This window comes from Poecilia reticulata, linkage group LG21 (assembly GCF_000633615.1).
Source record: "Poecilia reticulata strain Guanapo linkage group LG21, Guppy_female_1.0+MT, whole genome shotgun sequence".
Taxonomy (NCBI): Eukaryota; Metazoa; Chordata; class Actinopteri; order Cyprinodontiformes; family Poeciliidae; genus Poecilia; species Poecilia reticulata.
In genome coordinates, this window is record NC_024351.1 from 20,436,486 (window position 1) to 20,448,102 (window position 11,617).

Here is an 11,617-nt window from a genome sequence, read left to right on the forward strand (position 1 = left end):
GACCCCTAAGAATCATCCTCAGTTCCTCCCCTCCTCCATGCTCCATTGTTTACATCAGAATTGTTTGCCGCAGCCTCAGATTGTCCCTTCTGGACACCACCTTCACCCTCCCTAAAAGTGAGGTTGTGTTGGTGGCCTCCATGCCATCATTGGCCATGAGCCCCAGGCCCTCCACGTCCTGTCCCAGACTCTCAGGCCCAGAGAGGCGGCACAGCAGAGTCAGAGCTGACACCAAACCCAACGGTGAAAACGGGATGTTCTGCTGCTCCACAGCACTTCTAGTGGCCAGGTCTTGGTACGGCCCAAAGGCAAAGACTGTGTTCAGCGCTGATGTGTTCAGCTGATTCTTCAGTTTGGCCTTCATATCTCGGCATCCTGAGGAGCTTCCCAGTGTTTGGCAGAACTCATCTGTGTTCTGAGGAGACGTTTAGCAATCCCAGCACTGTGATACAGGCTAACCTACATGTAACAGACATCTTGGCTTCTCCTCTTGCCATCCCGGCCTGATTGGGCAGAAGACAGGCCACTCTCCTGCTTTGTAAAAGTGGTGAGGGCTCGGTGCGGGGGCGGCTGTTTTGCTGAAAGCATATTGATCTCCGGAGCTGAGCGTTTGACCTTTGGGTTGAGCTCCGAGCAAACAGTGGGAGCCTGTTTTTAGTTTCTTAGAATTTCACCAACAAATAATGTGCATCAGGTGAACTCTAAAGACAGAGCATAGCCATTCCTCTCTCACATTCTGGTCAATATGGATTTTGAACTCTTATGCAACCGGTGCATACCTTTTTTTTTTGTAAAGTTTCCCTGCACACATACAGTGGCATTCAAACAGAAACTGTAAACGGGTTTGAATGCCACTTCTCTGGTTTAAGAAAAAAAATCTTTCCAGACTTGAATTTTGGAGACAAGTTTGTTGTCACTCCTGGTACAGATGTGAGAAAAGCAGTGCGGGATACCGGTCCGTAGTCTACGCCTGCCTAACAGGAACAGTTATTTCTAGCTGTGTTTCTGTTACAAATGTGCGCAAAACTTTGTCAGTATTATTTTGTCAAAACAATACAATCTCGCAATTACGGTGTTTCCATTTAACAAGAAATGCAATCAAAATCCCACGTGAATAAGCTTAAGTCATTAAAAAAAACATGCTGGGCTGTCATTCTCCATCTATTTCCTGCCGTCTTCTTCGTCTTTTCCACCAGTAGTAATGTCTGGTTGTTGATCATGTGACTCGTGTGATGCTAAAGGACCGTTTCCGTAACTGTTTTGCGAAATACGCAAATTTTGACATGACGAGGGAAAAACAAGCCTCAGTTAATCTCACAACATCATACCTGAAAGCATAAAGTGAAACTTCAAAATATCTTAATTAAATTTAGTGGGATTTATTTCAGTTGTAATGTTGCAGTAAGAAGAAAAAGGCTGTGTTTTTGTTTGTTTGTGAGCTAAAAATTTAAAACTTGATAAACAGTGGCAAATATGCTGATTTGTTCAGAGCGGGTGGACACATTTTTATGCAGCCTCTGGGCCTTTGAATTTACCTAACCTGTTTCCATCACAACATAAGAGACGAAGCGTTATGACAGAGGATCTCAGAGGAAAAACAGAGTTTAAATTGCCTTGTTAAAAAATGTCATTATCTCCTGTTAGCAACTCCAATAAAAGCTGGTATGCATGAAGAGTCCTAGATGTATTATATTATTTCAACATGGTGACAAATCTAGGTGAGTAGCTCATCTATTTAAGATGCTGCCTCAGCTACGGAGAGATGCAGAGCTGAGTTGGATCTCACAAACAGATTTATATGGATATTTCTAATAAACTTCTAACTTCAGGTAGAAACATGCCAATTTCAGATGCCTATGAACCGTTTAGGCATTCATTGTTCATCAAACAAAGAACTGTTCTCCTCCTTATTTATTATTAGAGGTACAAATAACTGTCCCAATAATAGTTTCATCAAAAACAATTCTCACCATTTTTCCATTTACAACTGCATTAAAAATAAATTTACTGCACAGCTTTTTACAACATGAGTGCCGATACATTTCCGCCTCCACGCCCCATGTTATAAATTTGGATCTCTATAGGAAGATAATGTGGTTGATTATAGGTTTAAATGACTATTAAGTTATGCAGAAAAAACAAAGTTTCTTTTACTAATTGCCTCGTTAAATATTATCAATATAATCTCAGGATTGGAACTAAACAGCAGGTCATGTTGGATTCTCAGCAGACAACCAAAAGCTCTGGCGTTGATGTGCAGCTCCTGTAATGCTGCAATGCCACCACGTGGTGGGTTATGGCGACTGTGGCTGTGTGGGTAGAGTACTCATCTTGCGATCGGAAGGTTGTAGGTTCGATTCCAGCTTTCTCCTGCCACATGTTGATGTGCCCCTGGGCAAGGCACTTAACCCCAAATTGCCTACCAAGCTGCATATCAGTGTATAAATGTGTGAGGGTGAATGTGACTCTAGTGTAAAGCGCTTTGAGTGGTCAAACATGATTGGATAAAGCGCTATATAAGTTCAGTCCATTTACCATTTATGTCAACTACATCTGAAAGATTTCATTTTTTCCAGGAAATGTCCCCCTCCGCCCCTAACATAAAAGATGTTCTGGTCATTTAAGCAGCAGCAATTGCTTTGAGAACACTAGAAATCAATATAATTAAGCAGATTATTAGAAATGATTACCACAACTAAGACAGTGTTAAACATAATCTAATCCTCCAATGTGACCTTGAAGGAAATTTAATGAACCGGAAGAAAAGCCAGGCCAGCCATAGAGTTTCTGTTTGACCCCATTAGAGGAAACTGGCCTAATTAATCATGTTTTTGATGCGAGGATGTACAGCCAAGTTCACTCAGAGGTACGTCTGAGGCAGGATGAGGTAGCAGTAGAGCAAGATCCACAGGAGCAGCAGGACCTCCAGCTCTAATGGGGTTGAGTTACAGCAGGCTGCTATAGACTGAAGACTGAATCCTCCATTGTTCCTGGAATGCAGATAAACACAGGAGAGCTCCATTAGGGCTTTGTATGTTTCATTTCATGTATTGCATTCAGAGAAAGAACACAAAACAGGACCGAATGTCTGGTTTGGATGAGTGAAGCAGTTGAGTTGACAGGACAATTTTCCCCTTTGCTGTCTCATCCCCACATTTTGACCCAGTGCATCCCTTTCTACTTCCATTTCCGTTCAACCAACGATTCCATTACAATGTGCCTGAGGCACTGTGTATCACTGTATTTCTCTTTTTTTGATTTATGGAGCTAAATGGTCAAAAGGAAATCCTGTAATCACATCTATGATTTAATTTTGTGCTATATTCTTCTCTTAAAGCTTTTTTTCAGGGTCATTGCGTGGCATAGTGGGTAGAGCGGGGTATGCGGAGGCCATAGTCATTCCCAAGGTTGCCCTGGGTTCAATTCCCAACCTATGTACCTTTGCCGCATGTCTTCCCCACTTCTCTATGCCTCCTTCCTGTCTACATACTGTGAGAAAAATGGAAAAAGCCGTTAGTGCTATTCAAAAATTAATTTTATATATAAAAAAAAGACTTCTTATTCCACCCTAGCCTAGCTCCTTCTTCTATGCTTTGCTTCATACAGGGAGTCTAAACTCTTGGCTATTGAGAAACGATTGCTTGCTGGAGGTGTGGACTGTGCTGAAGTTTCAAATGGCTGGGTCGGATTTTACCCAATGTGCCAGCTGGATGAGAAACTTACCAGAAATTGCTTGTTCCTGTAACCAACCGTGTGGGGAGTAAGTAGGGCTAAGGCAACAAGGTGTTATTCCTCTTGGTCTGACTTTAATTGCTCGATATTTGGAAGTGTGGCCAACATGTACTGAATGGCTTCGTTCATTTCTTCTGTTACCATTGTTTGACTGCAAAACGTCTTCCTGGCAGATAGCAATTGATGCAACATTCTACGGCGGACAACTTGTTGTACCAGATAAAAACAAAGCAAGCAAAGATAAAATGATACAAGTGGGATAAGGGACAAGCGCCTGATTGAACATTAAGCATTTTTAAGCAACTTGCTGTACGTTGTTATGAGAATTCCAAATTATTTCTAAATCATTCTTGTCAAAGCTGTCACTGTTACATTGCTGTTCTTGGGGCAGATTCCTTGGCGTTTTCTGTGATCTGGTCTATACTGCTGTTATACCGTCTGCAGACACAATCCTTTGGAAACACCATGACTCAAACTTTCTCCTGAGCATATTTTGGTGTCTCTGTCCTCTTTGCTTAAGAGCTCTGTGAAATTTAACGCCAGTTACCATGTCGCTTGGAGGTGTTTTATATTCATACTACAATAATTTCTCACGTAATCACAAAGATTTACCCCTGCAGAGGGTGGGAATTCAGACTTTTGATCAGGCACAAGGGAGATTAGGACTTATCAAGAGGTTAAGTGTGTGTGCAATGATGAATCAGTACCATAATGACTGAGAAGACGCCCTGCAGGCCACAGTCCGACTGTTGTCGCCCTCATGGACGTCATCAGGAAGGCTTTTGGTGGTAGTTCTCTGATCTGCTTTCAGATCCTTGAGCCTGCTGATCATAGGTTCCTGTTTCCTCCAGTCTTCTGTTTGAAAGAACCCGTAATCAGATGATTTCATTAGATGACCAGCTTCCTTCATTTTCACTTCAGCTCCACAGCCCGTGTTGCTAATTGTGGCCCCATTTGTATTCAGGATGTTAAAACCAGCATCTTCTGAGGATATTTTTTCTGCTGTTTTATCATTGAAACTTTGTAATTTCTCATGTTTCCGACTTCCTGTGTCTTTCTTCTCGACACAAGCTTCCTCCATCTCATTTCGTTCCTTTAGATCCTGCCCTTCCTTTAATCTTCCCAAATCTTCCCCCACTGTTCTCTCTCTTGCAAGTCCCAAATTTCCAGAGAGCTCTGCTCGTCCGTCCTCAGCATATTTCCAACTTGCAACTTCAAAAATACTTGCTTTTACTCCACCATCTTGAACTTTGTCAAACTCATCTTTCTCTTTACTATCACTCTCCATCCTTTTGTTGCTTTCTTTCTCAGTGTAAGTGTCTCTGTTTGTTCCTCTCTGGGCCTCTGGCTCCAAGTCAAACACAGCCCTGTTGTTTGTCGTCTCTCTAAGGATACTTTTGATCTTGTCCAAATCCAACTTTCTGTTTGCCCTGAGATCTCCTTCTTGTTTATGTCTGCCTCCGTTAAACATCCCTAGCATTTCCAGATGTTTCGACTCTTCCTCCATCTCCTCGGCTGTTTCCTCTTCTACTTTTGGCACTTGTCTTTTCGATGGATTACTTGGTCGGAAAACATCTTTATTCAGATCCAGGATGTAGCTGTAGGCGTCCTCTTCGTCTGAATCCAATGCCGACAAGCTGTAGATTCCTTCTTCGGAGCTCTGGGAAACGAGGCTTCTCTTACCATAGCCTCGATCCAAACTCTTATCCATCCACGATCGGATATCCTGGTTGGCTATGCTTGCTTCCAGTGGACTTGGTGGCTCTAACGTTCTTTGAGTAAACGGAAAGGAAGTTTCAGGGCTTCCACTCATGTTGGAGTTCTGGGCTCTGGAAGTCTCTGAAGATTTCCTGGACCATTGTCTCCACAGTCGTTGCGCATCACTTTTCTCAAAGGTTCTGAGCAGAGCTCGGGCTTCTGGGTCGTCAGCCAGCATTTGTCCAAGGCCGACTGGTTCCAGAGACGCAAAGCTGGGAATCTCGTGAAACTCAAAATGTGCCATGTGATCCTGTAAGATGAAGCAAAGTCACATTTTTGCGTGTTTGGAAATGCTTATGATTCTGTGATGTAAAAGCACATTTTGAGTCATGTGATGGTGGCAATGATGGATTTTTATTTTTATTATTGTTCTGTGGCTTGGATAAGATGACTGAATACAGAATTTCACAATGAATTCAACTCCTCAAGGAACAGAGAATAGGTTGGAAACTTTTTTGGGAGATTCCAGGCCTAGTTCCTCAAAAAAAAAAAAAAAATGTTGATGGTTTTTAAGAATATTGTACAGTTCACTAGAAATGAATAATGTTGTATAATGACTAAAAACGATTTTTCTTAGAACATACCAGATCCAAAAATTACCTTGTCCTTTCTTTTACTACAAATTTGGATAAAGGTGATAGGTGGTCGTCTTATGGTGTTATATTAGGCTGTTCCCTATGTAATGTATGTGTGTGGAGAATCAGCTTTTCTAAAAAAAAAAGATAGATGTTCAAGTCAAGTGTATTTCTCTAAGTGTCAAACTGTGCCGACCTCATCTGTGACCGAATGATCCCCCAGGAACATCGACAGGTATGTTATGATGGACTGCTCGTCCGGCGAGGCGCACGCCACGTCTGTAAGGAAGAAAATAATCTATTCTTCATGTTACTGTGGTAACCATTGAGACTTCTTATGATGTCTTCATTCTGGTTTTTACCCTCAGGCTCCAGCAGAGGGGGTACATCCAAACACTGATGAGCCAGCATGAAGGCCTGGTGGAGATTTTCCTTTGGTTCCTTGGACAAGCTCGCCCTCAGGTTGACCAGGTCCGGGTTTATGGACTTAATCAAAGCCAGGAAAGCCATTCCACTCCTCCAGCTGGCCCCGAAGTCATCCACATCCACGCCGTACCTGCAAATTCCTGTATATCTTCAAACATTTGTGGACAATTTTATTTTTTTTCCCACTCATCAAGCTTGGACGCAGGCTTACTTTGAAGTGCATCTTTGGACCCAGTGCAGGAGAGTCTTGATGGCTTTGCTGTGGTACTTTGGCTCCCTTTCAGCCTTTTTCCCTTTCCTAGGCAGAGTGTTGCAGGAGTAGCTGTCATTGTCACTGGTTTGAGATGAGAGGTCACTGGCAGGGTAGGCGCTCAGCGATAAGGAGGACAGGCTGGAGGATAAATGTCTCTGCAGGCCTCCTGTTGCCTCCTTCACCTGTTTGGTTTCCCATAAAAGGCCAAGAGACAAACTATAGTGTACATGAAAATATCAGGCGGATAATGAAGGTACCCAGTTGCTCACCTGGAAGTGGAGGATAATGTTCCAGACGAGGTTGAGGACAACAGAAGGCAGTCCATCAGCGATGCCGGAGGCGTCGATGCCAAGAAGCTTCACCTGGGGGACAACACTGCTGTCAGTGAGTGGATTACAATGAACCTGGTTGTACTGAACTGATGAGCGAATCCTCACATGTCTGTCGTCCAAGAAAGCTAGGGCCTTGGAGATGTTGTTCAGTCTGAAAATGCGATGAGATGAAGACCTGTACCTGTAAAGCTAACATGGAAGTGACAGTGTGAAGAGGAAAATATAAAAGTAACCAAACCTCCTGAATTCTTACACAATATATCTCATTAGAGCTGTAAACTTCATTGTATTTTATTAAGATTTTACAAACCTGGCCCCCCTTACTTTGATATCCCTGAAAGAAATCCTGTGCAATCATTTAGGAAATAGTCTGCAGCTCCTCTGTGAAGGGCTCAGAGGTTTATTAGAGAGCAAACAGCATCATGAAGACCACAGAAGATGGGATATTGTTTTATGTTTTGTTTTATGTTACAATACAACATCCCAAGCTTAGAACATCTCACCAGTGGTCTGATCAGTCCATATACTGTAAATAAGACAACTTATGGAAGAGAGACAAGAAGAAAGCTGTTTCTGGTAGCCTGGCCATTGTCTTTTAACTTGATTCTCGTTTCCCTTCAATGCTCCGTCTGAGATTTCTCCCATTGAACTCGATTTAAATGTAGAATATCAAGTGGACCAATCAACAAACAGAAGTTATAAACGATGACTTTGATTTCCTGTGCTGTTTTAGAATTGTATTCTGCCTGTGGTTGTAGTTTGGCAATGACAGCAGAGGAAGTGAACAGAGATGTTCAGTCTGGGTTTGCCCTACTACTGACAAATGTAAGTTGGAGCAAGAGAAATGTTTAGGACATTTTATTGCTGGCAAAGATGCCGTTCACTTTTGTCAATTTCACAGTGTAGTTTCCTTCACGGTTGAGTTCACACAGTACATGTGGTCAAACGTTCGTGATTGTTGAAAAACAAATCCAATCGTTTAAAATTTCAACAAATTTGAACAAACTCGCATTTTTCGGTTGTATCACAATTTGTGTATTTCTCAAAACTGCAATGGAAGCACTTTTTTTCCATCACTCGAGTCACATGATCAACAACCGGATGTTGCCTGCCTGCCTGCCTGCCTGCCTGCCTGCCTGCCTGCCTGCCTGCCTGCCWGCCWGCCWKCCWKCCAKCCAKCCATCCATCCATCCATCCATCCATCCATCCATCCATCCATCCATCCATCCATCCATCCATCCATTTTCTTTACACCCTTGTCCAGGAGTGAAAGTAAGGGGGTACGGCAGGGTACTGCGTACCCCTAAAAGATTTAGCGGGGGTACACAGTACCTGCAAGAGAGGGGAGCGGCTGTCTGCTAAAAATCAGTGGGTTCACTGTGCAGCCGTTGAGTGCGCCCACTAATCAGCCGTGACTTAGTTTTTCAAGAACAATCCAAAACACGACTTAATCAGGTAATAAATAGCCTCCCCCACCCAAATTTCTTATAGTTTCTGAACTGTTTGTGCTTTCCTAGAGCAGCGGTGCCATACGTCGATCGCGGAGGGTTTTGAGTCGATCTCGGCAGGTGACAAATTGAACGCCGCCAGTACGCTGAGAGCAGCACATCCTCCTCTGACTCCTTATCAAAACTTTCATAATTTTATTAAAGAACAACAACAACAAAACGTTTTCAAATTATTGACCCATCAAAAAAAATAATCTCAGTGATTATTGTTTCAACAAGGTGTTGCGCAATTATGTGCATTTCGGTTCCATTTCCAAAATAACTAGCAGAGCAGGAGTTTAAAATGAACTAATATGTATTTTTTTGTTTTGCATAATTAATATGGAAAAAAAATAGTGTTCATATGTTGTATGATAATATATCTTTTATCTGTTTGTGTAGTTGGTAATGTATGTCTGAAAGCTACATGACCATATTAGAGTGATAAAATGTACATTTAAAAACATTTTAAACAACGTGCAAAAATCTTAAATTACGTTTTTTTTCACATTTGGACTCTAAACAGTCAAGTTTTGATGGGTTTAAAAGAGATATTGATAGGTAATGCAAACTTTCTAAAGGCATTTTAAAGTTTTTCTGAAATCGCTTTAAGTTAAGCTTTGTCTTATTGATGTGTGAAAATGGACAGACTCTGTGGTTTAAAGTTATACAAAACAGCTTAGTTTTACTTTGATTTATTTGCTGAAATTGAAAATTTCTAAGAACTTTAGATTTCTGATCTGGCCCTAAATGGAAATGAGTTTGATGCCCCTGAAATATGGGATAAAAACAAGTGAAACATGAACTATTTTGAATGTAAACAATACTAAAGAGTGAGATATTTGGTGGTGGAATGACATCACAGCAAAGGAAGACTCTGTGAAGTCACTGGCAATGAGGTCCGTGATGTCACTGGCGATGAGGTCTGTGATGTCATCAACTGCAGAATTGTATGTAACACAAATTTGCATATTTTTCATTGCTTGCAATATCACTGACCCGTTCAGACATTCGCAAATCTCTTTCCAAGTGACCGTTCAGGTAGTTTACGAAGCAACAATTTTATTGATCGTATTTCGGAGAACATGTCACATCGTACACCGAGATACCAGAGTGGAGTGATGGGGTCCCATCACTCCACGAGAAGGGGAGCCCAGCAAAACCCCGAAGGCCGGTTCCCTCCTGCGGACCCGAACGCCTTTCACGGGACAATCCAACGACTGCGCTCCCTTCTGGAGATGGAGAGAGCCGGAAGATACGAAGACCACCAGAAACTGGCCCACCAGGAGGCAGAACTGGAAGAGCCAAAACTCCTGTTGAAAAGGCAGAAAGCTCTCAAGGAAACTTTCATCAACAAAAACAAAGAGGCAAAGAGGGATCTAGAGAGAGTAGAGAAGTTCAGCGACCCAGCAGTCCTTAACGCTGCGGCCATTGCTTCAAAGGTTAACAACGATGTGAGGTGCAAGAAGAAGAAGTCCTTGAAACAAGACTTTGTGGAGCTAACGGTGGCCCACCTCCTCAGCCAGGAATCATTTGGAGCGGAAATACTGGCTGAGAGGAAGAAAAGTAAGAGCCTCCAAGAAGAACTGGACGAAGTAAAGACTTCCTACAAGGAGCTGCACTCCAGGTATGAAGCTGATGTTTCTCTTTTGAGGCAGGAGGCCGATACACAAAAGATTTGTGAAGAGAAGCTCAGTGAGCAACAACGGCTCCTGGAGAATATGACAGCTGAAAAGGATCACATGATTCAAAAAATGTCCGAAAAGATCGCTATCCTACAAGACCGTGAGAAACTTTTGGAAGAAGAACTGAAGCAGAGCAAACTTTCGTACATTGATCTCATTTGCAAGTATGAGAGCCAGGTTTCAGGAGTGGAAAGAGACATAGAAACATATCGGCAGAAGGTGAACGATGAGAAAGACACCAACCTAAAAACAACGAATGACAACCTTCAGCTTATTAAAAAACTAAGAGCTGAGAAGGAGGAGCTCTCCCAAAAACTGTCGAGAGAGCTTGCGGTTATGCAAAAGATGGAGAAGCTGCTGCTAAGTGACCTTGATCAGCTTCACGTTTTATACGATGAGCTACAAAGTAAGTATAACACAGACATCCTGGGATTACAGCAGCAGCTTAAAACATCGTTGCAGAAGATGAAGAAGCAGGAAACGGCTCTTACAAACAAAGAAATGAAACAGAAGCTTGTTCATGAGTTACACCGCAGGTTTTCTACTATGCTGCACCAGCAAGTAGAAAACCTTGAGCTCCAGGTCATTGAGCAGAGAAAAGCTTATCTTCAGAAGTCGGAGGAGGACGTGGCACTGATCGACAGCCTGAGAACAACGAATGCCGTCCTCCTTGACAACACAGCAAAAGAGATTCAATTCCTGCAAGAGAAGGAAAGAGAGACTCAGGCTGAGTTGGAGATGTTCAAAGCTTTGTACCAGGACCTAACGTGCCGGTATGAATCTGAAGTCACTGCTGTGAAACAGGCTGACAAATACCAGCATGAGATCATTTGTGTGGAAGAGATGGAAAGAGCAAAAGAAGACCTGATGCCTGAAACTCTGAGAGCCAAAAAAGAAGATTTCCAAGAGGAGGAGGAAAACTTCGAGATCCATTTCAGCCTGTTCAGAGCTCTAAGCCAAGAGGTTTCTTCAGAGGAAGAATTCTCAGCAGAAACCTTTCCAGGTTGTTCCTCAGATCTGGAATCTGCAGAAGAAACGGATTTTGATTGTTCTCCCCGTGTTTGCGTGGGTTTTCTGCGGGTACTCCGGATTCTCCCCACATCACCCAAAACATGTCGCTCAGGTCAGTTGGTCACTGTAAATTGTCCCCAAAACAGTTTCAGAAACTCCAGATTGAATGAACCATTTCGCCCTATTCCCTTCGCTGTTCTAGCGGCAGACGGCTCGATGCCCCTACGACACACGGCTCAATGTTTATGCCAACGTATTGATTTCATCCATCCATCCATTTTCTGCCGCTTATCCGGGGTTGGGTCGCGGGGGCAGCAGCTTCAGAAGGGAGGCCCAGACTTCCCTCTCCCCAGCCACT

General features: G+C 42.8%; 1 protein-coding gene across 1 annotated transcript in view; it reads right to left on the minus strand.

Annotated features, from left to right (window-relative positions):
- Window positions 1–2,706: 2,706 nt before the first annotated feature.
- Window positions 2,707–11,617, minus strand: part of clmnb (calmin b) — an 18,580-nt gene continuing 9,669 nt past the window's right edge. The window contains exons 4-10 of the mRNA XM_008398208.2: window positions 7,182–7,265; window positions 7,014–7,106; window positions 6,703–6,926; window positions 6,428–6,621; window positions 6,262–6,344; window positions 4,440–5,740; window positions 2,707–2,990 (exon numbers count right to left, since the gene is read on the minus strand). Coding sequence (XP_008396430.1) covers window positions 2,861–2,990; window positions 4,440–5,740; window positions 6,262–6,344; window positions 6,428–6,621; window positions 6,703–6,926; window positions 7,014–7,106; window positions 7,182–7,265 — 2,109 coding nt within the window. The 3' untranslated portion in view covers window positions 2,707–2,860. The remainder of the gene's footprint in view (window positions 2,991–4,439; window positions 5,741–6,261; window positions 6,345–6,427; window positions 6,622–6,702; window positions 6,927–7,013; window positions 7,107–7,181; window positions 7,266–11,617) is intronic.